Source organism: Cottoperca gobio, chromosome 8, assembly GCF_900634415.1.
Source record: "Cottoperca gobio chromosome 8, fCotGob3.1, whole genome shotgun sequence".
NCBI lineage: Eukaryota > Metazoa > Chordata > Actinopteri > Perciformes > Bovichtidae > Cottoperca > Cottoperca gobio.
The window spans coordinates 4,115,702-4,139,981 of NC_041362.1; the positions used below are offsets into that span (position 1 = coordinate 4,115,702).

At 42.4% G+C, this 24,280-nt stretch overlaps 4 protein-coding genes across 9 annotated transcripts in view; 3 read left to right on the forward strand and 1 right to left on the reverse strand.

The window, feature by feature from the left end:
- The window catches only part of znf385c (zinc finger protein 385C), a 127,567-nt gene extending 121,682 nt beyond the window's left edge, over positions 1-5,885 (forward strand). For both annotated transcript variants that reach the window (XM_029437603.1, XM_029437604.1), the window contains 5 exons: positions 101-466; positions 580-767; positions 2,005-2,103; positions 2,621-2,710; positions 3,621-5,885. In XM_029437603.1, coding sequence (XP_029293463.1) covers positions 101-466; positions 580-767; positions 2,005-2,103; positions 2,621-2,710; positions 3,621-3,881 — 1,004 coding nt within the window. In that variant the 3' untranslated portion in view covers positions 3,882-5,885. The remainder of the gene's footprint in view (positions 1-100; positions 467-579; positions 768-2,004; positions 2,104-2,620; positions 2,711-3,620) is intronic.
- Positions 5,886-10,563: 4,678 nt separating this feature from the next.
- Positions 10,564-14,112, reverse strand: nkiras2 (NFKB inhibitor interacting Ras-like 2). 2 transcript variants are annotated; one of them, XM_029437644.1, is made up of 4 exons: positions 13,971-14,112; positions 13,120-13,236; positions 12,503-12,744; positions 10,564-12,221 (listed from the first exon to the last, which is right to left on the reverse strand). In XM_029437644.1, exons 2-4 carry the CDS (start codon positions 13,211-13,213, stop codon positions 11,979-11,981), a joined length of 579 nt encoding a protein of 192 aa, XP_029293504.1. In that variant the 5' UTR covers positions 13,214-13,236; positions 13,971-14,112; the 3' UTR covers positions 10,564-11,978. The 2 variants fall into 2 exon arrangements, with proteins under 2 accessions (XP_029293504.1, XP_029293505.1); XM_029437645.1 differs by lacking the exon at positions 13,120-13,236 and having other exon boundaries at positions 13,971-14,037.
- On the forward strand, positions 14,015-20,177 carry dnajc7 (DnaJ (Hsp40) homolog, subfamily C, member 7). 3 transcript variants are annotated; one of them, XM_029437613.1, is made up of 14 exons: positions 14,015-14,141; positions 15,027-15,115; positions 15,247-15,371; positions 16,084-16,197; positions 16,505-16,579; positions 16,664-16,782; positions 16,895-17,048; positions 17,208-17,372; positions 17,777-17,868; positions 18,012-18,085; positions 18,174-18,320; positions 18,429-18,581; positions 18,719-18,784; positions 18,887-20,177. In XM_029437613.1, the coding sequence occupies exons 1-14, from the start codon at positions 14,068-14,070 to the stop codon at positions 18,922-18,924; spliced, it is 1,485 nt and encodes a 494-aa protein (XP_029293473.1). In that variant the 5' UTR covers positions 14,015-14,067; the 3' UTR covers positions 18,925-20,177. The 3 variants fall into 3 exon arrangements, with proteins under 3 accessions (XP_029293473.1, XP_029293474.1, XP_029293475.1); XM_029437614.1 differs by having other exon boundaries at positions 14,073-14,141; positions 18,722-18,784; XM_029437615.1 differs by lacking the exon at positions 14,015-14,141 and having other exon boundaries at positions 15,220-15,371.
- A 114-nt stretch (positions 20,178-20,291) lies between these two features.
- On the forward strand, positions 20,292-24,050 carry odad4 (outer dynein arm docking complex subunit 4). 2 transcript variants are annotated; one of them, XM_029437617.1, is made up of 11 exons: positions 20,292-20,555; positions 21,443-21,574; positions 21,707-21,860; positions 21,957-22,018; positions 22,199-22,349; positions 22,532-22,750; positions 22,822-23,029; positions 23,116-23,202; positions 23,342-23,538; positions 23,695-23,795; positions 23,891-24,050. In XM_029437617.1, exons 1-11 carry the CDS (start codon positions 20,430-20,432, stop codon positions 23,924-23,926), a joined length of 1,473 nt encoding a protein of 490 aa, XP_029293477.1. In that variant the 5' UTR covers positions 20,292-20,429; the 3' UTR covers positions 23,927-24,050. The 2 variants fall into 2 exon arrangements, with proteins under 2 accessions (XP_029293477.1, XP_029293478.1); XM_029437618.1 differs by lacking the exon at positions 20,292-20,555 and adding an exon at positions 20,607-20,823.
- The last annotated feature ends 230 nt before the right edge of the window (positions 24,051-24,280 follow it).

Below are 24,280 nucleotides of genomic sequence, written 5' to 3' on the forward strand. Positions count from 1 at the left end.
AAAGGTTGATACGTCAATGTTGCGTTCAAAGCTTGTTTCCGCTGCCACCAGGTGGACAAACAAATCAATTTGATGATGTTCTCTATTTCTGTATATGCAGGTCTTCAATCTGACCAAGAACCAGCCAACCTGGTGACGAAGCTTTACGAGAGTTCCAGGAGCTCACTTATGCTGACGCCAGTATCCGAGGTTTCCTCTGTGGAGTTGGTCACCCTTTCCTCTCATCAGATTTCGCCTTCCTCACAGCTCTCGGAGACAGCCTCAGACAGCAGCGCCACAGAAGTCACTGAAGCTATTGAGGCTGCGGGCACGATCACTCAGTCAGGCATCGTAAGCGTGTCCATCGTAAAGGAGGATCTGCGTACGGATGAGGACCCTGACTCCAAGAAGAGCAAGGCTCACCTCCATTGTCCTGTCTGTAAAGTCACAGTCAACTCCACCTCCCAGCTGGAAGCACATAACAGCGGTAACAGGCTTTTTATTAAAGGCTTTTTACATTTGTTACTGACTCTTTGTAGCCTGTAATGTCATATAATGTGACCCACGACAAACCTGCCACCTCTCTACTCTCTGCACCAGGTACGAAGCACAAGCTGATGCTGGAAGGTCACAGCGTTCTGCCTCGGCGCAGGGGGAAGGTGTTGGCAGCTCGTGCGGGCTGCAAGAGCAAGAGGCTGGCTAGCAAAGGCAGCGTCGGGGTGCCCAGCAAGAACTTTCAGTGTGAAGTGTGTGAGATCTTTGTGAACTCTGAGACCCAGCTTAGCCAAGTAAGTGTCAAAAAAAACATGATGTTTAGGGTATATTGTATATGTATGTCATGCGAAGCAGTGGCAACAATGCAAAATGATTTAACTTTATGAACTTTTAGCGCGACAAAAGACGTTTCAGAGTAGGTTGACAAAATGGCAAGAGCTATCACTCCCCCCTTCCTGTGCTGTATGAATAGAAAGATGATGAGAGGAGGAGCGGGGGCTTGAAGAAGTCCTGCAGAATTGTCAAGGCATACTAACCTGATAGCTTTTTGTTTTAAAGTGCATTGAAGTACCGTTGACTCTGCAGGGAAAAGCACTCCAGCCCATCACATCAGGCAGTGGCAGAAAATGTTGCATATAATTACCTCGGCTCCACAGACGGATGAAGCGGCCGCGGAATTAATCAGAAAACACATCTGCCTGCACATAGTTAGCAATTACCTTACACATGAAGAGATATAACACATTGAACTTCCACCAAACTGACCTATAATGATACAATTATAAAAGCTATCACAAACGCTGTGTTTTAAAATGATGAAATATGTATGATGGGATTTTACAGGCCTTACATAATAACACAAGAGACCATTTTAACATCACCTTGATGGAGGATAGCTGAAATCAAAGCAGCACTTTCATTCACAGCCACATGAATGCAGCTATTGAAAGCAGGTTGCGAGTACTGAGTATATTCAAGTAGCAGCTATTTTTCCACATTAGACAGATAACATCTGATGCCATAACTAACTGCAAAGCTCTTCAGCGAGCCGGCATTAATTTCACACTCATTATTGCAAGCTAGTTATGCCTCCTGTATTTAATTCTCCGGTTACGTTGGCGTCAGGTGAAGGTAATTTCTGCTCTTTTTGATGTGCATCAACTATTACATGTGAGTGAAGGGATTATCTTGGAAACTTTGCCTACGCTGGAGTGTGGAAAAGATGCAGGATATGCTGGCGTGTGTGAGCATCCTGGCTGCTTTCGCCGTAAATGCATTCCATCGGTCTTATATAAACAACCTCTATACCCAGGAGGACACGAGCCTGCCAGCGCTGCAGCCAGAGAGAGAGAGGGAGATAGAGAGAGATAGTGTGGCAGCCGTAGAAAGTAATGTGATGTCATTTCTGCGCGCTTCAGTCGTACTCCTTGTGTATCCATTATTAATCAGCAGATAACATTTGAAGTTGTTCCACTGTGGTACAACAGATGCTTGTTAGCTCACTGATGGTTTTTCTGCTGGTCTCGGCAGCACATGAATAGCAGAAGGCACAAGGATAGGCTGGCCGGAAAACCACCCAAACCCAAATTTACCCCCCACAGCAAGAGCCAGCCGAGCACCAGCTTAGCGGTAAGTCTCAGCAAAGACACTCAGACAAACAGAACACTGTCACGCAAATATAACACATGCACACACGCTCGGGAAAAGACAAACAAAACGTAATTGCCTTTCTCTCGCAGCAGATATGCTCCAACTTGCTGTACACATTGGGATAAATTCAGTCGAGCTTGTACACAAGTAATGCATTGTAATGCATTTTTAAACACCCGTTTTAATTCATCTCCAGTTCCAGTGAACTGATGTGACCCTGACTCCAACAGACGCACACAGGTCTCATTACATTGAGCTCAGGGGGCTTCTGTGTCTCGGTGAGGCAGCATGCGTGTGTGGCTGTACTGTCACAGAGGTTAAGCACACTGTTGTACTCTGTGAGTCCTCGACCCCTGAGACACGTCTAAAATAGTTTGACCAGCTCTGACAACAGAAGCCTGAATCAGCACTTCAGATTAATCACTTCTCTGCTCCTGTCATATGCACACCTCCCCATCTCTCCTCCTCCTCCTCCTCCTCCTCCATCATCCTACAGAACGTGAGATGGAGTAGCTATGCAGGCGTGGCTGTGTCTGCCATGAAGAAAGCGTTCAGCCAGTACAATCTCACCTCCCTCTCCATGCAGGTGAGTCTGGGGTTGGGTTGGGTTTAGATGGCCACAGGGCAGGCGACTGAGCACAGAGCATCATAAAGAAATCATGTTTATATCAAAGGGATAGTTCACATTTTGTAGACATATACACATCCACAGACAATTATACGTGGCTCACAGTTTGAGCACTTGTGAACGCATGTGAAATATCTGGATCTTAAATAAGAAGTCGAAGTTACGAGGCTGAGGATACAACAGTTACAGGGCAGAAGGTAACACATGTTGTGTACGCCGATAACATAAAGTCATTTTGAGGATAGCAAGAAATGTGTAAATGTAAATACAGAATGTGGGGAAACACTTCCCTTCCACTTCACAACTCTACAGATGGACTGTAGCTCAGTCTTGACACATGTTGGAGGTCTGTAAGCTCATTTTAAAACAGCACTCAGAAAACAATTTACAAGACTACAAGAACACGACTGCTCTCAGACCTCTTTGTATCAGGAAGATGACAGAGAGCTCTGCATATTTTGTGTATCAAATACTTACCCCCTGTAGACGCGTTTCTCGAGCCTACAACACATCGAGAGGAAGATATTTAAACATTCATAAAAACCTTTTTCATCTGTAGGTTCCAAACAAATGTTGCTTTGCCAATTAATTTTTAAATATGCTACGAGGAAGCAATGTTGTGTGTGATAATGAGCTAAAACTAAAAACATTAAAGTAAAGCATTTCACCTTACGAGCTTTAAAGTAAGTTGTTGCTATTTAACCCTGACTGAAATACGCTAATGTGTGTCCATACAGTAGTCCGAGCATTAACTTGTGATGTATGTCTGAGGAGTGCGGTGAGTTATAATGTTTGTAGTATGGAGACATGCATAAATTAATTCTTCTGTGTCCCTCATGTCCAATCTCGCTCTGCTCTTCTCCCCCAGTCTCACCGTTTCCCCTCCTGTCCTCTGCAGACCAAACTGGCCTTGCAAAAGCATCTGACCAAGAGCTTGACAGCTGGCTTCCTGCCCAGCCCGCTCAACCAGCCAACTCTGTGCACAATGGCGACTAACCCACTGGCTCTGCGCCACCCAGTGGGCACCACCACCTTCATCCAGAACCCCTTCCTGGGCCCTGCACTGTTTCGGCCTGCCCCGGGGCCGCTGCGGGCCACGCACGCACCCATCATCTTCTCCCCTTACTAAAGACTCAACCCACTTCCCATCTGAGCTCCACCCTCGTCCCTTTACCAAACCCCAGGCCCTCCTTTAGTGTGACCCACATGACAAGGCCACACGCACACTATGCAGCCCGCCTGACTTACATTGGAAAGAGTGCACAAGTCCTGATGCTCAGGAGGCCATTATAGGCCTGAGAGCTGTTCCTATCATAAAGGCCAAGACCCCCGCCCCCCCTCCCCCCATCATGCCTTCTTTCTGCTCCTCTTATCATGACCTAAGGAGCAGGACAGGCCTCCAGACAGTGACTGGTGCACAGAGGCCGCTTTTATAGCCATTTCATGGGTCATCATGGTTTGGATTATGGATATTATCGTGTAATTTATTAGAGAACAAATATAGACATGTCTAGATGTTTAGTGTGGTTGCCACAAAATAAGGTCCCTTTACTTGATGCTCTTTTAAAACGTTTTTAAAGTTATTGGTTTGGGGGTTTCACGAAAGTCGGGAGGATCAAAAGTCATTAAAGCAGTTGAGGCATCGTCCTGTTATCAACTAACACGCTTAAAGGATCATCTGAGGTCTGTTTATCTTTGATATGGCATCTATGAGTCCTCACTGTGGGTGGTATGTGAAGCTATAACTGTGTGTCCATATATTTAACCCCCCCCCCCCCCCCCCCCCCCCATTTTGCACCTCTAGCTGTTTTCTCAAGCCCTTAACTGGTCACTTTTCCTTCTGAGTCACAGCCACAGTCATAGCCCTCAAGATTTGTTTCCCTTTCCTGTATCCTCAGGATCTCGCTCTCATTAAGATCAAGAGAAGGTCAGCTTGTCAACTTGACTTTGTTTCAATGATTTAGTTCATGCAATGCAGCTTTAACACCATGTCCTCGCCAAAGCTAACAGCAGCTATGGATGTCTTACGTTGCAAAATGCCATTATTTCTTCTTTTCCTTCCTCCTCTTCTTCGCTGTCACTTCGCTGTTGCCCTTGGTTTTTTTCATGCGGCGTGATGATAATGATGATCGGGGAAGAAAGGTTCCCGCCCAGCACACGCACACACAATTAGACTTGATTTCAGAGCTTGGTGAAAAGTTTGAATGACGGTGGGGGGGGGGGGGGGTGATTGACATCCTGTTGCAGCGTCGACGCACAGCGTGGGAGGGAACAAAGCACAGTGCCATGGCAACCACATTAAAAGCGTCTTAAAACTGATTTACTTACAAAAGCAATGAAAATGGTGTTGATATTCGCCTTTGTTTGGCCCCAGGTGTTTGTTTGTACAATCCCATTTCTGTTTCATTTGAAAGAAAAAAAACAAAAAAAAACAATCAGGTGAGAACAACCACATTATGGTTTATCAATAAGTCTCACATTTAAAGCAATACATTCAGTAAGTTTGTGTTTATGATGTGTTTTCAGTGTGTCGATGGCTTTATCTATTCTATACTGTACACACCTGTAACCATGTATTATGTGCTCCAACACAGCCAAGGGTCCACTCTGAGCGGAGGGTTGTAAGGGCCTCCATGCTCGATGCTCATGGTCCGTCTCCACATGTTGCGACTCTATGCCGAGCCGCTCCACTTGCAGCGGCTCCCGCGCTGCCCGAGAGGCTGCTTCAGCGCCATATGACATTGCTGTTTCACTTTCCAGTGGAGCGGGAGAACTTTTGTATGACTTCCACTGAGCAAAACAACGTTACGTCAGAGACAAGTGTTTGGGATAAGTGTCACAAGTGCAACATTAACTGCCCCCCCCCCCCCTCCCCCCAGGATATCTACTGACAGTCAAACCCTCCCTCTGACAGAATGGACTGTTGGCAAGGTCTCATAAGGACTCGGAGCGTACACGTCCTTCCTTCAACACTCATACCAAATCATGTACTACTTAAATTTCAGTAATGGAGTAAATCCTATGCATCTCTCATTGTGCAATATGTAGAGTCGTCTGTGATGCAGCAGTGCCATCTGTCGTGAAAACCCTGTAATTGCCATCCAGTACTAGTGCTTCTTCAAAACCTTTGATCCGATGTACATTTGTGTTTAAGGACCCCCCCCCCCCAAGTCTTTCTGGGTAAGCGAGGCCATGCTGATGTGATTCTCCCCAGTCGCACTACTCAGTGAACCAGCCAGCCTTTAATCGTCACTGTTTGTTTGTTTCCATCGCTCAGTGGGAACTCCGACCTAAAGAAGTGAAACTTTCTTAAAATAAAGGCAAATTATATGTAGAAATCATAGAGTAACTATAGAGATTTTATCAGAGTTGCTATTGTTATCTGTATCATAATGAACTGCTATCATAGAAGAGAGTAGATTATGTCATTGTAGGCTCTGTGCGGCGTACAGGGAAAGGAAAGACGCGTTCTTTTGTTTGTTTATTTACATGTTTTTTTTTTAAGTACAACAGAAAATATTTAAAACAAAAGTTTTATGCTTTTTTCTTGACGGTGACTGAATTAATAATGTAATTCAAGGCCTTTATAATATCCTAAAGTCACATTAGCCAGGCCTTCTCAGGGGTGACAGGTTGAGCAAATGCTAACATGACCATCCATTCAGGGTATCCCTCCGCCGCTCCAGAGAGCAGGAAACACTGTACGCTTGGATGGATTGACAAACAAAAAACTAAAGAACTTACAGTGCTGTACCACAGAGAGGACAAGGGATGGATTTTGGAAAATAAAGCTTTTAGAACTTGTAAAAAAAAATTGTTTCGATTATGTGAGTGTGTGTGTGTGTGTGTGTGTGTGTGTGTGTGTGTGTGTGTGTGTCTGGAAATGAGCAACATGGCAGAAGGCTGGACTTTGACTCAGATTGATATTTGAGCAGCGTGTGTGTGTGTGTGTGTGTGTGTGTGTGTGTGTGTGTGTGTGTGTGTGAGCAACATGGCAGAAGGCTGGACTTTGACTCAGATTGATATTTGAGCAGCGTGTGTGTGTGTGTGTGTGTGTGTGTGTGTGTGTGTGTGGGTGTGTGAAGAAAGAAAACAAGAGAAAGCTCAGGCGGATTATTGCTAATGAATAAACGGTGACAGCTCAGAATTGCGAACTCTAAATGGCACTTTCTTCGACATATAGTGTTTCTCTTTTCTCTCTATGATTTAGTTTCAGTTAGTCCGAACTGAACATCCAGCACTAAGTCAGGAAATAAAACTGGTTTTACGTGTGATCCTGAGTTTGTGTGCGACTTCCTCACAGCATCTGTTCATGTGGCGACCCACGGCTACTCATTTTCCAGCCATTTCAGAGAAACAACTTGTGACAGCAGGGGCTGGTGTTTAGCCAAGACACGGCAGTGAGAGCAAATGGAAACAAGTGTCTGGGCTCTGTTGCATCTGTGCTACACAGAGGAGTGATAAAACACTACACCTGAGTGGCTGATGTGGTTTAAAGCCCGGCTAATCTCTTTTATCTACAGATGATTCTCAACAGATGGCCGCCGCAGAGTGCATTGTACTCTGGGACGGCTTTAGCGACTGCAGGGAGATTTGGTACTAAGCAATGAATCCTCCTGGATTGTTGAACAGCAGCTGTGTTTCTGCCAACATGATGCAGAGTGGCCCGTCTCTCCTCATCCCCAAAGCCAGCTTCAACACGGTGGAGCCGAGCAGAGGAGCCTCTTATTAAGTGGTGAACTATCTCGCCTGATAATCATGTATTTAGCTCTGTATTCATTTTCTACTTGGATTGTGTGTTAATGTCGTCCTCTGTACGCCTCAGGTCATCACGCCAGCCTGATAAGCAACGACATCCAAGTCCAGCACTTCCTGTGGTGCCAATCAAAGGGAAGCCATTGGATTCCCAGCCGCTGCTGAAGCGATATGGCAGAAGGACACGGTGACCTTGCTAAGCGGTGACACTGATGTGTATCCGCTGCATTGATCCGTCATCTTATCTCCTCTCCACGGAGGAAGTGACACCGTTATCTCCTGTGGTTGTGGTCGGCCAGCGCTCCTCAGCTCAGCTTTGCTTCTTCTTTTTATAACACGTGTGCTTCTGTTTAATTAGGAGCAAACGAATCATTATGAAAGATGTATAAGATGGAGACACTTATTATTCATTGTATGTTAATTATCATGACTAGAAAAACATATTTTATCGCACTTTCTTTTACAATAGTTACTTTTTTAAAGTAATTGTGTTTATGAATTTATGTCCTGACTTTAATAACATATATTTAGTGTGTGTTGGTACAAAAGGCCATAGTTCTAATTATGTAAAGTAATTAGTAATTAGTACTTATTGTTTTGCACATAAAAGTAATTAACCTCAAATGCATGATCGACAACAATGTATATAAGTAAAGTAATTACACAGTATGTACCAGGTGCATATGTAATTGTGAATATATATATAAAAACACAATAACTTCCAGTATTGAGTAACATGAAATTACTTATTAAAGTGTTTAATTATAATCATATTGCACACATGGTAATGTTCTGTTTTGGTACAATACAATTGTCAAATCTATTACATTATTCCAAAATAGTCACGATGCAATTATAGATTTTATTGCAACTATGGAGCGTAATTACACAGAAGTTTCACGGTAAAACATGGAACAGCACAGTGTATCAAAGAGGCTTCTGATTACATAGGAAACACGGTAAGATACAGAGCCGTCAATAGTTTCACTGAAAGCCAAACGAAAGATAGAAGAAGGAAACAATCCATTTGTTTTTCAGCTTTCACGTTGTCTTTATTTAATCCTTTATTGATCTGAAGTTGTCTTTTTATTGACTGGTGAGAGACGACGTGTCGACATGTCCCCCTGGATGATGTCAAAGATGTCCGACATCTTCACTGAATACACAAACTATAAGCAACAAATAAAATCCACGGTTTAAGATCGACTTATCCCCGATGAAATCAGCCTGTGCTCTCAGGACAAATGATCCGTCTCACAGGCTCGTGAGCAGCCTGCATGACAACTAACATTTGACATAACTGATGGCTCTCGGGCAGCTGGTATTTACAGCCCACAAAAAAAGAAAAAGCCCGACAGCACAGAGAATAAAGGTGGCCGTGCCATTTACACGGTATGTGTTCACTCCTGTGTGGAATTGTTTCCTTAATCTGGCGCCTCGTGATGGGGACTGTGAAAAGAGGGTCAATGCAACAGTTTCCAGGAAGATGAAGTCTATTTTCTCTTCACACAAAAGAAAAAAAAACAAGGGGGAGTGGGGGGGGATAAAATGTTATGTATCCCTCTGGGAGAGCAGGATGCTCAGCTGCAGTCATGAGGCACGCTGTCATGCAACAGTAAAAGAGTATTACTGGTAAGGGCATCGTGTTGTTGCCCTGCTGTGACTGTGACTGTGTGGATGTCTCTTCTGTAGTCAGTGTAGTCTGAAGGAACAATGAATCACACAAGCATCGATCCCTCGCTCTGACCGGCTAACAGTGCGTATTTCACATGTTGTGTTGTGAATCTTCAGTTTGTTTCTTTTTGTGGGTCAGACGTGTGACAGGATGACAGGAGAACGTGTCCACGACTTCTCTTCCTCGCCGTTAGGAACTCGTGGGACATAAGATGAACACCGCTGTTTACTGTCATATTCTAAATGTGTGATACATTACCTGAAGCGGCGCACTGGCTCTGGTCTAGTCATTAAAAAGAACATGATTGAAATGAGATGGTACATGATAGCACCCTCCGGGGAAACTAAGGTGAGTGTGATATCATTTCATAAATGTTCCACTTGAGGTTTTCTCATTATCTTGCATTAACCTCTCCAGTCAACATGTCCGTGTGGAACTAGCAGATCATTTCCTTTGCCAAAAACTCTCTGACCTTGTCTGACCCCACATTGGTTTCCGTACCTCTCTCAAACTGGTTTATAGCAAATGCCAACAAAAACGACATTTGACATAATGTTCCAGTAACTACTATTTTAAACCAATTTTCTTTTGTGCATTGCAGAATGTGTAGAGTTGCAATGGACAGATCATCCTGGATACCTGAACTCAAAGATGGTTCAGTTTTATACGACTGCATTGATGTTTTTGGTGTCAGTTTCGGTGTAAAATACAAATAAGAATCAGATGTCAGCACAAATTGTACCTCAGCATTTTCCAATAATCAGTGAATTGCTGTGTCTGATTGTTTCAGTGAGCGGTATTATGGGAGTTATCACATAGAGGCGATAATACAGATATTTATAGTGATTATTATTGTTCTTTAGAGGTATCAAAACTGATATTAAAAGGCATTTTAGCACAAATGTTAATCTGTATTAATAACATTTACTTCATATCAGATACCTCTAAATCATGTAATGCATTACAATACACAGCTAAGTAATATATACTACCTGTGTCCACCTTTAGATGCGTACTTGACACGTGCCTCTGGTCCGTGTTGTTGCAGTTCCTCCCTGTGGCCACTAGATGGCAGTGAGCACACTGATGATTCTTAATACATCCAAGACATCTAAACCTTCATCGAGCATCACAAGCGCTAATAATAATAATAAATCTTCATTAATATCTGTATTTACTGCTCATTATTTGATTTTTCATTTATATAAATTAATAATTTTCATTTATTACAAATAAAATCAGTGAAATCAGTATTCTTAATTAAGTAATTAGTTCGTTTTTATTTTCTTATGTGTTCGCTTTTGTACATGGTATGTACTTGAAAGATGTATTTAGAGGAAGTCTCTGGAAGTGGAATTACTGGTAAACACACTTGAAAATGTAAAATGTATTTTTTTATAAGTAATAAAGGAGAATAAAGGAGCTGTATTAATAAGAGTTGTGATGTTCATACCAGCTTCAAGGCAGATGGCAAACTAACACTTCCAGTGGATTCTTTCAAAGTTAACATACTAGATGACTAAATCTAATTTACAATGTACTCATTCATTGATTGATTTACACATTTGGACATTAATTATTGTGCAATAATTGCAATAATTCCCATGATGAAATAACAGGCGTGCTGTATCTAGTCACCGCCACAGATTCTGGTTCGGCAACAGAAAAAAATATTTAATTTGTTTACAAAACATGCAAACAAATATCAAGTGAACACATTTTTATGGATATTAATACATAAAAGCTTGATCATCACAAAAAGGTTGCATGTGATACATAGTGCCTGATGCACAAACACATGAAAGACTGTTTTATACAAACATTAAAAGCTCTTACTTGGACCTGAAGAAACAGTTCAATGCTTGGCTGATGAATACTTTGGGGTTTTATTTTACAGCTTAATAAAAGAGTAAAGTAGCTTCAACTTCAGCAGTGACTGTAACTGATTATATGAAGAGTCGTGTTGTTAATGCTCTTTGTCTTTCATGTGTCACAAACGCAAAAGCAAGTAGCACCTGAGCCTGCAGAGACCGCCTCTCATCTCAACATCTTGTATCTCAAATTGCATTTCTAAAGCCTGTACAGAAGGCCATGTGTGGTGCGGAATGTCAATCACTCACTGTACTACATCCAACAGTGAATCTAGCAAAGAACAAACGTAGTGTAACAAATCTCCAGATAAACAAACAGCACAGTTCCTGCACATCATCAATAATGTATCAATAAAACACCAATCAAATCTTTTACAACATGTGGAATTCAGCATTTGTGTGACGCAATAATTAAGTAACATGGTGAGCAACCGCTGATTCAATCTGTGTACACATGTAGTGCACACGTGAATAAAATAGTAGCCAGTGTATATGTGTGCTTGTTCCTCTTGTATGTATACAGTGAGCACCGTGAGTCTCTGATATCTGGAATGCTGGACTGTGTAAGTAGAAGTTGAGATCATAATGAGGATCGTCAGTAGTAGAAACATGACTGCTGATGTTACATTTGTAACTGAATGTGGCTGTTTGACAATAATCAAAAGGAATGACCAATATAAAAGTTCTTAGCTCATCAAATATCCTCATTTTCACTCATTTATAATTAAAGTATACCAGAATACAAACAGTACTCACTGTATATAAATACCCACACAATCATCCTGCCTGTTTCTCATCATCACTTCTCCACATTCTCAATCCTTCATTATATTAAAATAGTTTTTTAGCAAAACTAAGATCCCTTTTTAACACGCTTCTTCTCCCTTTATCCTCCCGCTTCAACCTGACAACAGCGTGTGCTCACTCAGCTGTCTGTAGAGCCACTGCCCTTATTCTTATTGCGACTGAGGGGGAAGGTGGACTTGCTCTGAGGCTGGGTCATTTTGCTGGCCAGGTACACAAAGGGTTCGATCAGGGTGCGCCGGTCCACCACCGACACCTCCCACAGACGCACCTTCTCGTTCTTCGCCCAGTTCTGCACCATGTTCGAGTCAACTCTCTTCTCGTCCTGCTTGTCCAGCTTGTTGCCGAGCACAACGATGGTCACCTGTGGATCAGGAGCATCAGGTTAGATCCCACGTCAGAGTCATCTCTAGCTCTGTCCACATCAGCTGCAATATTAGCAATGGCAACAACTGTGGCAGGTTGTCTGTTGGGACTTGAAGAGAATCAGGAGGAAGTAGCATTTAAATTATTCATATAAAGATTTCATTCCAATAACTAGAGTTGGAGAATTCTAGTGTGGGCGCTCTAGATTGGTCCCCTCTAAATGAACTCAAGTAGCACCAAATGAACCATCCCAAGTATATAAATGGGTTCAGTCCTCACCTCTTTCTTGTCTCTGTGACGGTCGATGTCCTTCTTGAGAGCCTCCATCCGCTTAAAGGACTCTTTGCTGTCAACGCTGTAGACGAGTACAAAGCCATCTGCAAAAGTGTAGTAATGTCGAGGGAACTCCATCCCATCCCTGAGTCCGCGGGTGTCATAGAAACGCACCTGCTCTCTCGTGCCGCGGTCAGTTTCTATGGAGCCGATGTAGATATCCTCCAGGGTCTCCATGGGCTCTGAACCTAACCGTGGATAATCAAAGACAGGCACATATGGTGTCATATACGGCACACGTATTAAGACAACTGCTTTTATTTAATACATTGTAACTGAGCACTTCTGAATTTCCTTAATTAAAACAAATAGTAAAACACTTTGTATGCGTGTCAGAAGAAAAGAAGATATGCACTTTAATGTTTCTATAATGTAATCAAAATAATATATTATGCTTGTTCAATTGATACTCCCAAATAATTACTGTGTGTGTTAGAAGTAATATCTATCAAACTAAACATTTCAAATGTGTAATGTAATTACACAAGGAATAACAAACGTGTAACACACTCCTGACAATCAACTGTATGTACAGTGCACCAAAGACAGGTCAAAAGGTATACCTGCAACATGATTGGCATACAGTAGTTGCTCCAATATAGCCGTTTTACCAACTGCAGCCTGGCCACACACAACCACCTTGCAGCTTTTGCCCATGACTCACGCTCAGGTCAGAAGATCTGTTTTTTTTGGAGAAGATGCACCAGATGGAAAAGCGTCATAAATACTTTAATAGCGTTTAAAATGTCAGTGCATAAAATAGCATGGGTTTTGTGCAGCAACTAGTGACGTCACGTGTCGAGCAACCAGCGAAGTTTTCTGTGAAGCGCGTGAGTTGTATCGTTATAGATCAATGACGTCATTGGTGTCACCCGAAGCCTCACTGCCTGTCAATACCACGTGACTGGTTCAGCTAGTGGTTCAGATCGTTAAACCACTGCCACTTTACAGTTTTTCAACACTAATATTACCCCTGTTGCCAATCATTACATGATAACAATGTCAGTAGCATTATATTATGATAACAATGATTGCCCAGATAATAAAATATACAATGAATAAAGTGATTTACACATATTGGATACATTACTTATGAGACAATTAGTTGTATTATACAGTTAAGTTATAAACATTTTGTGTGGACATGAAGCCTCCAGAAATTAACCCTGTTCGGAACCAATTCGCTGACGTTAGCTAGCTGACTAGACAAACGTTTCTACAGTATATGAAATTAAGAAGTAGCTTAGCATTAGCTTTCGGTGAGATAACAAAGCCACGATAACACTTACTAAGTAGCTAATGTTATCTAAAACTGACTAACCTGACTAAAACTTGTGTCTCCAAACATACATACGCTGGTGTTTGATTACATGCAGGAATATATGTATTAACTATAAGAATGATTTTTACTTACAAAGCAAACTGCTCTTCTTCTCTGACGGGCTACTTCCTGTTTACAGTGTACGTAACGACTGCAGTGTGTGGCCCCGCCCCTCTCCATTGACGGCAAAATGGCGACGGAGAGCTGTGATGCCTTGAACATGGACCCTGACATGGATCTGCTCAGTGACGAAGAATTAGAAAGGTAAAACAAATTATATCTGTGTTGTCAGCGTTAGCAATACATCTAAAACAAAGCGTCACACTGACATGTGTACTCTTAAACCTTTCCTGTGTTAATTGTCTTCGCACTATGAAAGCTAACGAGCGCGCGCGCCATCGATGTTCAGCTAAATTCTGGGTCGTGTTTAGCTTTGCTGTCCTCCTCTTAGCTAGCTTCTGTACTGGTTTTCTGTTATATCTGTACATATATCACGAGTGCTGCTTTGCCACTATTGTGATATGAACAGTAGGATACTACCTGGATAACTAGATAATGACCCCTCCACTCAACTGTGTGTGGTCGTGATGTAAAACATGAGAGACTTCCAAAAAGAGTAATGGAGGTGGCCCACGGCATGGTGTCATATGTTTGCTCCCTGTCAGCTTCACAAAATATCCTACGTGTAGACACTTCTGCCCTCCACTGCTGGTTTGGCTCTTTCTATGTTTAGCTAACTTGCCAGCAAGCTCTCTGATGCACACTGTCACATTCCTGGATATGCTCTCTGTACTCACGATAATGAAGGTGATGCTTACACTTTCAAATATTTAGACATAATTATATACATATTGTTAGCAAGATATGCCTTGTCTCCTCCTCCTAGGAGTATTTGTAATTTTGAGAGGTGATTAAACTCTTTGAAATCTGAAATGACAGTTGAATTTAACTACATTGTGGGAGGAAGTGCATTAGTGTCTCAGCTGTGCAACATGCATTGTTTTCATACAGAGATATTCTACCAATTCATAATCTCTTTTTAGGGCCAGATAACATTATAATCTACTTTTTTAGTTTTTTCTTTCTAATGTTCCAAATAGGTTTCTTTGTGTTGCGTTACGTCCTGTCTTTCTGCCCCCTTGTACACAGAGAAGCGGAGGGCTTCAAAGAGCAAGGCAATGCCTTTTATATCAAGAAGGATTACGCAGAGGCGTTCAACTATTACACCAAGGCCATAGGTAATTAAAATAGTCTGAGTCGGTCTTCCTGTAAATTGATGGGATTATGTTGATTTCCTGTTTGAATAAGAAATAAAAGATTGAATTCTGTCTGTCCTTGATAGGATGTCAATAACTTGTTTGTTATACAGACATGTGTCCAAAGAATGCAAGTTACTATGGAAACCGGGCAGCCACGCTAATGATGTTGTGTCGGTACAGAGAGGCTTTAGAGGATTCTCAGCAAGCAGTACGACTAGATGAAGACTTTATGAAGGTAGGTTAAAAATCTGCTCTTGGGATGTTTTACATGAAGTGTTGTCAGCCTGTAAAAGGCAAGTTGTTCTCAGTATACTACGAATGCCTTGAGAAGGTGTGTGTTTTGATTTAGCAGTAATATGTAGGGTAAATAACATTTGCTTCATAATAGAGTGAAATACACTTGGAAGGTGGTTTTAGATTTCTTAGCCCGTAGAAGCAGGGACCTTGAAGTTTGAGTGTTGTTGTCCACTACATTGCAGAGCTATGCACCTGTTTATGCATGTTTAAATGTTTGTTTAAAGTGCTATGTGGCTCCTCCATAAATCCACGACATAAAATACTTCAGGAAACACCCCACTCGTTTTTGTTGTGTGTCTTTTAACGAGTGTCTAAATGAGACTACAGACGTTGTCAGGGACATCTCACGTCATCCCGCCGAACACAAGGGAACTCATCACCTCAGTGGTGGTGACGTGGAAGTCAGGCCACTGTGGTGGAGTCTGTTTGGAAACATCCCACTGGCTCTTTGCCAAAGGGAGCCAGGCTACAGAAATAGAACTCTACAGTAGTTCAGTGGATTACTAGCGTTATGATTTTGTTTGAGAGATAAAAAGGTGTGTCACATCACAAAGGTTTAGCTTTTAATACACAGTGCCAAACTGCTTTCAACCAGGGGGTTTAGTGACGTCATCACTTCACTTTGTGAACTGTAAGTCGTTTCCCCACAGGGCCATCTGCGAGAGGGCAAGTGCCACCTGTCCCTCGGCAATGCCATGGCTGCCAGCCGCTGTTTCCAGAGGGTTCTGGAGCTGGAGCCTGACAGCAGCCAGGCCCAGCAGGAGGTGAGTCGGCCTCGGTTTGACTGAGCATGATTTGACAACTTGGACATGATTATCCACTATCAGACAAGCTTTGGCCAAGCTAGTGCAAATAAAGTGGAAAAGTCTGATACTTAGCGGCTTAATAGGAGATCAACTAGAGTTACTGTTAATTCTCCAGGAGGCAAGTTTTAGGTTATTTACAGAAGTACTGCTGCTTGTCTTGACCTGGATTTACGAGCCGTACGCAGAGAGGCCAGCGGTCGCTGTAAAGCAAGGAATCGACTCCAGGTCTTTGATATTGTCGATGATTACCACTCATTGCTTTCAGCTGAAGAATGCAGAATCCATCCTTGAATATGAGAGAATGGCAGAGATTGGATTTGAGAAGCGAGACTTCAGGATGGTAAGCTACACATTGGTTATATTGAAATGTGCTCAGCTGTGTGGTTGGTAGCTCACTCGTAACAGAACATGTGGTTGTCTGCAGGTTGTGTTTTGCATGGACCGTGCTCTGGAGACTGCTGCAGCCTGTCACCGGTTCAAGATACTGAAGGCAGAGTGCTTAGCCCTGCTGGGACGCTACCCTGAGGCTCAATCTGTAGCCAGGTAATATATACAGCACGTATACGTACGTGGCTGTTCACGTATTTAATGAACATTGTTGGAATTTGTCACAATGAGTGCTCTGTTTTCTGAGAGGTGTTCATGTGTTCCTTAGTGATATTCTGCGAATGGACTCCACTAATGCGGATGCACTGTACGTGCGAGGTCTCTGTCTGTACTACGAGGACTGCATTGACAAGGCTGTCCAGTTCTTTGTCCAGGCCCTGCGCATGGCTCCCGACCACGACAAGGCTCGGCTCGCCTGCAGAGTGAGTCATTCAGTAGATAAGGGATTTAAAAAATCAAACTTAACTCAGGAAAACGGCTTAAGAAAATGCAACGTTGGGATTTCCTCTCAGTCTGATTGACGTTGCATTTAAGGAAGCCCGGAGTCGCTTTTAAGGTTGTCCTGTCTGTTGTCTTTCCAGAATGCCAAAGCACTCAAAGCCAAGAAGGAGGAGGGGAACAAGGCGTTCAAGGAGGGGAACTTTGAGGCCGCCTACGAGCTCTACTCTGAAGCACTAACAATAGACCCCAACAACATCAAGACTAATGCCAAGCTGTTCTGTAACCGGGCCAATGTTGGATCGAAGGTGAGGAACTCGGGATAGACGCCACAGATTGCATCATCATCCAGGTGGTCAGATGAGAAAATGTATCTTTGTATCTTTGCATCTTCGTTGGCTAATGTGTTGCTCAGTGAGCATCCAACACAGGATACTTATTTATATTCGTAAATAAGATCAGTAAATATTGCATAGTACACTGATGCAATACAGAAAGGGAAAACGTGACTGACGGGAACAAGAAACAAAAACTACAATCTCTGAATTAGTTTTGATAATAGCAGATGAATCAGGAGTACGCAGATATATTAGCATGCTCCCTCGTTTACTTATTCAGACTTCTCATTCTGTGCCTCTGACGCTGTGTTTTGGTGTCGCTACTCTCTGTCGCCGCCTCGCATGGTCACACTTTCTTTCTTCTTCTTTGAAAGCTGAAGAAACTAGAGCAGGCCATTGACGACTGCACGAAGGCCATTAAACTGGATGAGACCTACATCAAGGCCTATTTGCGGAGAGCACAGTGGTATGTCCCAGGGTTTCTAACTTGCTTGTTAATGTCAGTTCTGTTGTATTTGGGTTTGTAGACCTGGACAAACAGGAACAGTATTATTATAGTTTATTGTTCAGACTGAGTAGAGAGACAACTCCACACATTCTGTGCCGCAGCTACATGGACACGGAGCAGTACGACGAGGCCGTGCGAGATTATGAGAAGGTTTACCAGACGGAGAAGACAAAAGGTGAGAATCTGTTTCAGCACTAATAACAATACTAATAATCTGCTCTATTGTTTGTTAACCTGTCCTGTCATTTGTTTTAATTCTCGAGAACATAAGCACTTCCTGAAACATGCCCAGCTGGAGTTGAAGAAAAGCAAGCGGAAAGATTACTACAAGGTGCTCGGGGTGAATAAGAACGCCACCGAGGAGGAGATCAAGAAAGCTTACCGCAAACGGGCGCTTTTACATCACCCAGGTGCTGAACCGAAGACACGGTCTCCGCTAACAATAAAGAAATCGTTGTGCAATTCAACATAACACTGTTGCAGTTGTCTCCCCAAATTAACTTTCTCCTGCTCGTCAGACCGCCACAGCGGGGCCAGCCCCGAGCTGCAGAAGGAAGAGGAGAAGAAGTTTAAGGAGGTGGGCGAGGCTTTCAGCGTGCTTTCAGACCCAAAGAAGAAGACCCGCTACGACAGCGGTCAGGATCTGGAGGATGACAGCATGAACATGGGAGGTCAGTACCCGGGCGAGCCTCGGGGTCGGGGGGGGGGGGGGGGGGGGGGGGGGGGTCTCGGGGTGAACACATTAAAGCACACGTCATGTCTGAGCAGTTTCTATGGTGAGAATATTTATTCTTTCTTGTTTCTCCAGCAGATTTTGACGCCAACAACATTTTCAAGGCATTCTTTGGAGGTCCGGGGGGTTTTAGTTTTGAAGGTAATTTCTGTACTGTTTGAATACAAAGCGCTGTGAGAAATGATGTTCACATTGTACCAACTATCTGGATCACTTATTGACTCGTTTGTTTTTTTGTTTCAGCGTCTGGACCAGGAAATTTCTTCTTCCAGTTTGGTTAACTGGAGGACTCGTCGACCTAAAGAGTTACTACATCAGGACTTTTCAACAATGTCAACCCCCGACCCACCATCAGTATTTAATGACTAATTGCAAGTCACTTTCCTGTCTATGCCATTGACTGAACGAATGCAACCCAACGACCACATGCAACAAATGATTTAAAGCCTGTATAGCAAGGACACCAAGTGATAGCGTTACCGGTTTTTGATTTTTGTTTTATTCTTTTCAGAATGAAACAAACTTTAAAGTCAGTAATGGCTAGCAACGCTGGGCCAAATATTTTCTGGATTTTTTGAGATATTATATCAGAGCTTTTAGGGATCCATGCAGGAAGTGACATCCTGTGAAACCCTTGAGATGCAACTGAGCAGTGAGCACGCTATTATCCGGCTCGTCTCAACTTACCGCTGAGGGGGGGCATCCTCTGCATGAAAGTTATTAACTTGCTTAATGATTACTGAAGAAAATCACTTTAGCAAGCAGCACCTTCCCCTTTTTGAAGAATCTGTCAAGACAGACAGGCTGCTGCAAATTCGCACTGAAAACTGCCTCCTTGTCATAAGCCAATAGAAGCACTTGAGCATTTTTTTTTTGTTATTCACAGCTGGAGTCCTAGACCTGCACTTACAGTACAGCTGAAGCACATTAGAAAGACTGCAGCGGAGACAGCTGTGCAGGCTGTGTTGCCGGCAAAGTCCCTCTCCCTCTTGTTGTCGCAAGTTTTATGTTTGATGTTGCCATCCACAGATTGCTGCATCGTACATTTTACTGGAATGTAAAGTGTTGATTTGTGATAGTTTTTTTCCATTTTTTTTATTTTGATATGTATATTTATTGTAAATTTGCTGTCTGAGAACCATCGGACACTTTTCTGTTATGTAAAAGTTTGAAAGAGATTATGAGCATCCCTTTGACACAAAGTGGGGGACATAAATGTTTTGCTTGGTCTGCAGACCTAGATTATGCTCCGTGTGTTCCATGACTGTAATGCAAGCTGCCTAATTTACTCAACGCAACTGATAAGAATATGAAAAGAACAAATATGTGTTTGCTATTGTCTAAGAAAGTCGGGCACGTCGTGAAGATGGATACCTGGTAATGTTCAGTTACTTCCTGATGAGTGTGTTGTTCTTTGCACTTAATGAAGAAAAGAAAAGCGACCTCATCTTTGCGCTCATTGTTTTTGCCCTTATGGTGAAACCATCCCAACCAGCCATGTCAATAAAGATGGCCTCTTCTGGGTTTCCTCTAACTTGTTGTTTTTCTTTTAGTGGTATAGTATTAATAATGTGGGTTAATAGTAATATTAGTAGTAGTTTACAAGGTGTCATAATGAAAACAGGTTTTTCTCTGTAGTACTCGGGGCGACCAGTAGGTGTCACTGTTTCTCACTCGGTTGATTAGAGTGGTTGCTAGGATACCGGTTGACCGGAGACGCTAATGTTTTCACTACACGCCAAAGTTAATAGTCTGAAAGCGTTATGACACAAAAGTTTGCCTAAAAATGTCAGACACAGACGTAGATCACGACGGGCAAAAGCCAAAGGGTGTTTTCTCCACTTTAATGGCCGATGGGTATTGGCTGTACACAAAAGGAAAGTATAAAAAGGCGATACAAAGCTTCACGACGGTGAGTAACGCTCGTTAAGCTAGCTAACGTTAGCTAGCTGGGGATTGTACGTTGTAGCCTACTAACTATCTGAAGCTTATTGTATGGTGATGGAACATTTTGAATTTAATATAAGTTATCCAAGGTTGTCAATCAAAGTGCAGAATCAGCTTTAAAGGTCAAGTAGCTCCTGTGTGAACACATACGGATGTTTTCTCTCTATGTATCCGGCTACACAGAAATAAACATAACAGCTATTAACAAAGACAACAAAGCTGGACATATAAAGGTAGGGAATAAACAGGGCTGTTGTGTACACACGTATGTTGGAATAAAGTTAATATAAAAAGCACCAATGACCAACAACTTCAATAAAATGTTTGTATAGAAGTCCAGTGTTTCTGTAAATTGTAAATAATACAAATAGATGCAAAGAAATGTGCATGTTGGGAGCAATCCCTGATAGAGATGAAAGAGAGGCTGACATGCTGCATATCCTTTTATCAGTGTTTTTCTGTAATTACTTATTTTATATTACAAATGTGCATGTGAATTTAGCCAAAACATCTCTTTCTGTTAGGGTTTTTGATTTAATTAATTGTATTCTTCCTTTAATACACTATCTATGTAGATGCACATGATGCCATGATTTATAATTTGCCGAAATGTGAATTGTTACTTTTTAAAATCCTGACAAAGCAGCTGTGTAAAATTCACATACATTTAGTTTAAAAATAGAAATAAAGAAATGTACATGTTGATAGTGGTGTGCATTTTAACCGTGAAATATCATCTATAATGGAAGTGGATGTTTTAGTGTATGACTGATTGAAGGCCTGTATGTGGAATGAAACAGTTCTTGTGTCTTTAAAAAGCTTGAAGGAATGACTTGCTGTTGGTTTGTTTAGGCTCTGACTTTAAAGCCTGATGACAAGACCTGCTTTGTTGGCCGATCTAAATGTTACCTGAAGATGGGGCAATCTGAAAATGCTTTAAAAGATGCAGAGGCTTCACTCGAAGAAGACAAGTCATTTTCGGAGGTATGTTAATTCTTTCACGTTCAAAAACATTTGTCTTTCTTGTACTAAATGACAGCCCACTAAATGTAAAGGTGGGAGAATTTATGAGAAGTGACGCCTATAAAAAATGATTTTATTGTGATTTTATTTTAGGGATTGTACCAGAAGGCAGAGGCGTTGTACTACATGGGAGAATTTGAATTTGGGCTGGTGTTTTACCACAGAGGACAAAAGATACGTCCACAAATACAGGAATTCAGACTGGGTATCCAGAAAGCACAGGAGGCCATAGAAAACTCTGTTGGCAGTAAGTGTTTTGAAATCAATGTTAAATTGTATGTCACAGCATATGAAAAAGATCTCCTCACACCTAAAACCATTGTTCTTCTCCGGCGTCTTCCAGGCCCTTCCTCTGTGAAACTGAAGATTAAGGGAGACCTTTCATTTCTCAAAAAAGATGAAGAGGTGAGCCTCTTTAATAACCCAGTGTTTAACAGGAAACGTTGGAGGTAGAACTGTTGTTAGAATAATTGTACACATACAAACATCAAGCCTGGTAACAAAAGGATGACTGTCTTAGATTGCACCGTTATTTGTTCAACCCTTCTGATGCACAGTATAATGTTTCTTTACTGACGGGTAAAGAGGGCCCCGCCACTCGCTGCTATTCAGCATCTGATGCGCGACAAAACACTGCAGACCCAGAAGACCCCCAAGAGTGAGAAGACAACCAAACAACTGCTGGGAGAGTTTTACAGTGACAAGAAATGTCTAGAAACCCTGCTTAAAGATGAAGGTACTTTGTTTCCCGTACTCATCGTGTCCACACATCCCTGTGCTTTTGTTTCTCTGCATTATTTATTCCCTGGCAGAACAAATGTTTCTCCTCCAATCCTCACTGTTCAGCATGCTTTATTAAACCCACCCACAGTGAGGTTGTTCCCTCTCAGAAGACTAATATTTAAAGGCGTTACACAGATTTGGTAAAAGGTAAGACGAAAGTTGGGGAGCGACTGCAGGACGTCATTCAGGGCTGCCTCACATACCTCGACAGTTGCACCGAGTTCCAGGAGAAACCTATCTGTGCACGGGAAAAGGAGCGTAAGGTCATGCAGAAGAGATTTAGCAAGCCCCGTCGTAGCGCACCTTGTGAACCGGCTCAGTTTCTGCTGAAGAGCCTGGAGGACATCGATGCAGGTAAGGCAGGCTTCAGGTTGAACTCGTTTGTTTTAGCCTAAAAGATGCTGACTGCATGTTTGTCGTTGTAGAGTTGACATCCGGAAATGCAGAAGGTAGTCTCAAGAAGGCAGAGGAAGTCATGAAGGTAGTGCAGGGCTGGTCCGAGAAGGAGGGGCCTAATAAGAAAGAGGTTTTTGGCAGCCTGCACAGTTGTATTGGGAATGCCTTGATCGAGCTGGGAGACATGGACAACGCTTTGGCCCACCATCAAAAAGACTTGGAGTTGGCTAAACGGTGGTGAGAATTAGAATACATGACACAATAGGAGTGAATGTATTTTTACAATAATAGATGAAATGTTCAGTAATGTTTCTTATCAACAGCAAACTCCCAGAGGCAATGTCCAGGGCGCTGGACAACATCGGGCGGGTTTATGCCCAAATTGGACAATTCACACAAGCCATTGAGTTGTAAGTAAATCATGTTTGTTTTGATGGTTATCTTGTATAGTCACACCTCTCTTAACATCGTTGTACATTGAGGTGGGACTAGTTGAAGATTAGTTTATTGGTGATTTCTTTTTCTTTTCTCTGTACGTTTTAAATTCAGCTGGGAGAAGAAGATTCCCTTGGTCCGTGGCGGTTTGGAGAAGACCTGGCTGTTTCATGAGCTCGGTTGGTGTTACCTGGAGCTCGGTCGCTACGAAGAGGCCCGAGACTACGGCGTCCGTTCAGTCGATGCAGCCGATGAAATTGCTGATGAGAAATGGCAGATAAATGCCAATGTTTTGGTGGCGCAATCAGAATGTATTTATCGTTCTAATATTTACAAAAGCAGTTACTGTGACAGCTTGTTTGCTTGATATTCGACTTTATATTTAAGTTCTTTATTGTCACGGTGTTGTTGTCATTGTACAAACTACAGAGCGGATCTCTGATCAGTTCCCTTCTGTTTCATCCCAGTGAAACTTGGAAACTTTGAATCAGGTGTCTCCCACTTTGAGAGAGCCTTGACCCGGGCCAGACTGCAGGAGGACGACTCTGCCATGAATGTCATTCAGAAGGTTTCCTCTCTGTTGTCAGAAGCTTCTCTTCGCCCTCTTTTTTACTTCTACTTATAGAAATATTTGATTTCTGACGTTTATCATTGTGCTTGCAGGCCCTCGATGAAGCGAAGCAACACCTGCCACAGTGAGGACGTCCTCTGCAAGATCTGCGGTGCTTGAGTTTTAATTGAGAAAAGATTTACAAAAGACAACAGTCATCAAATGAAAGTTGGTTAAACAATAAGAGGCCAATAAAAGTCAACTGTCAACTGAGATATGAGAGTTTCTATGTATACAAAACCTGGTTAAAATGCACGAATGCATTTTGATGAGAACATTAGAAACACGTCTGAAAAGGTCAAAATACAAACGGTCCATTATGAAACACAAACTCAGGCACTGGATCTCTGAGGTTTTCTTTATTATGATCGTTGATCATGCTGTGAAACCAATATTTGGAGCATTGGGCTGACTGAAATATGTATATGAGGAAGTGTTTTTAG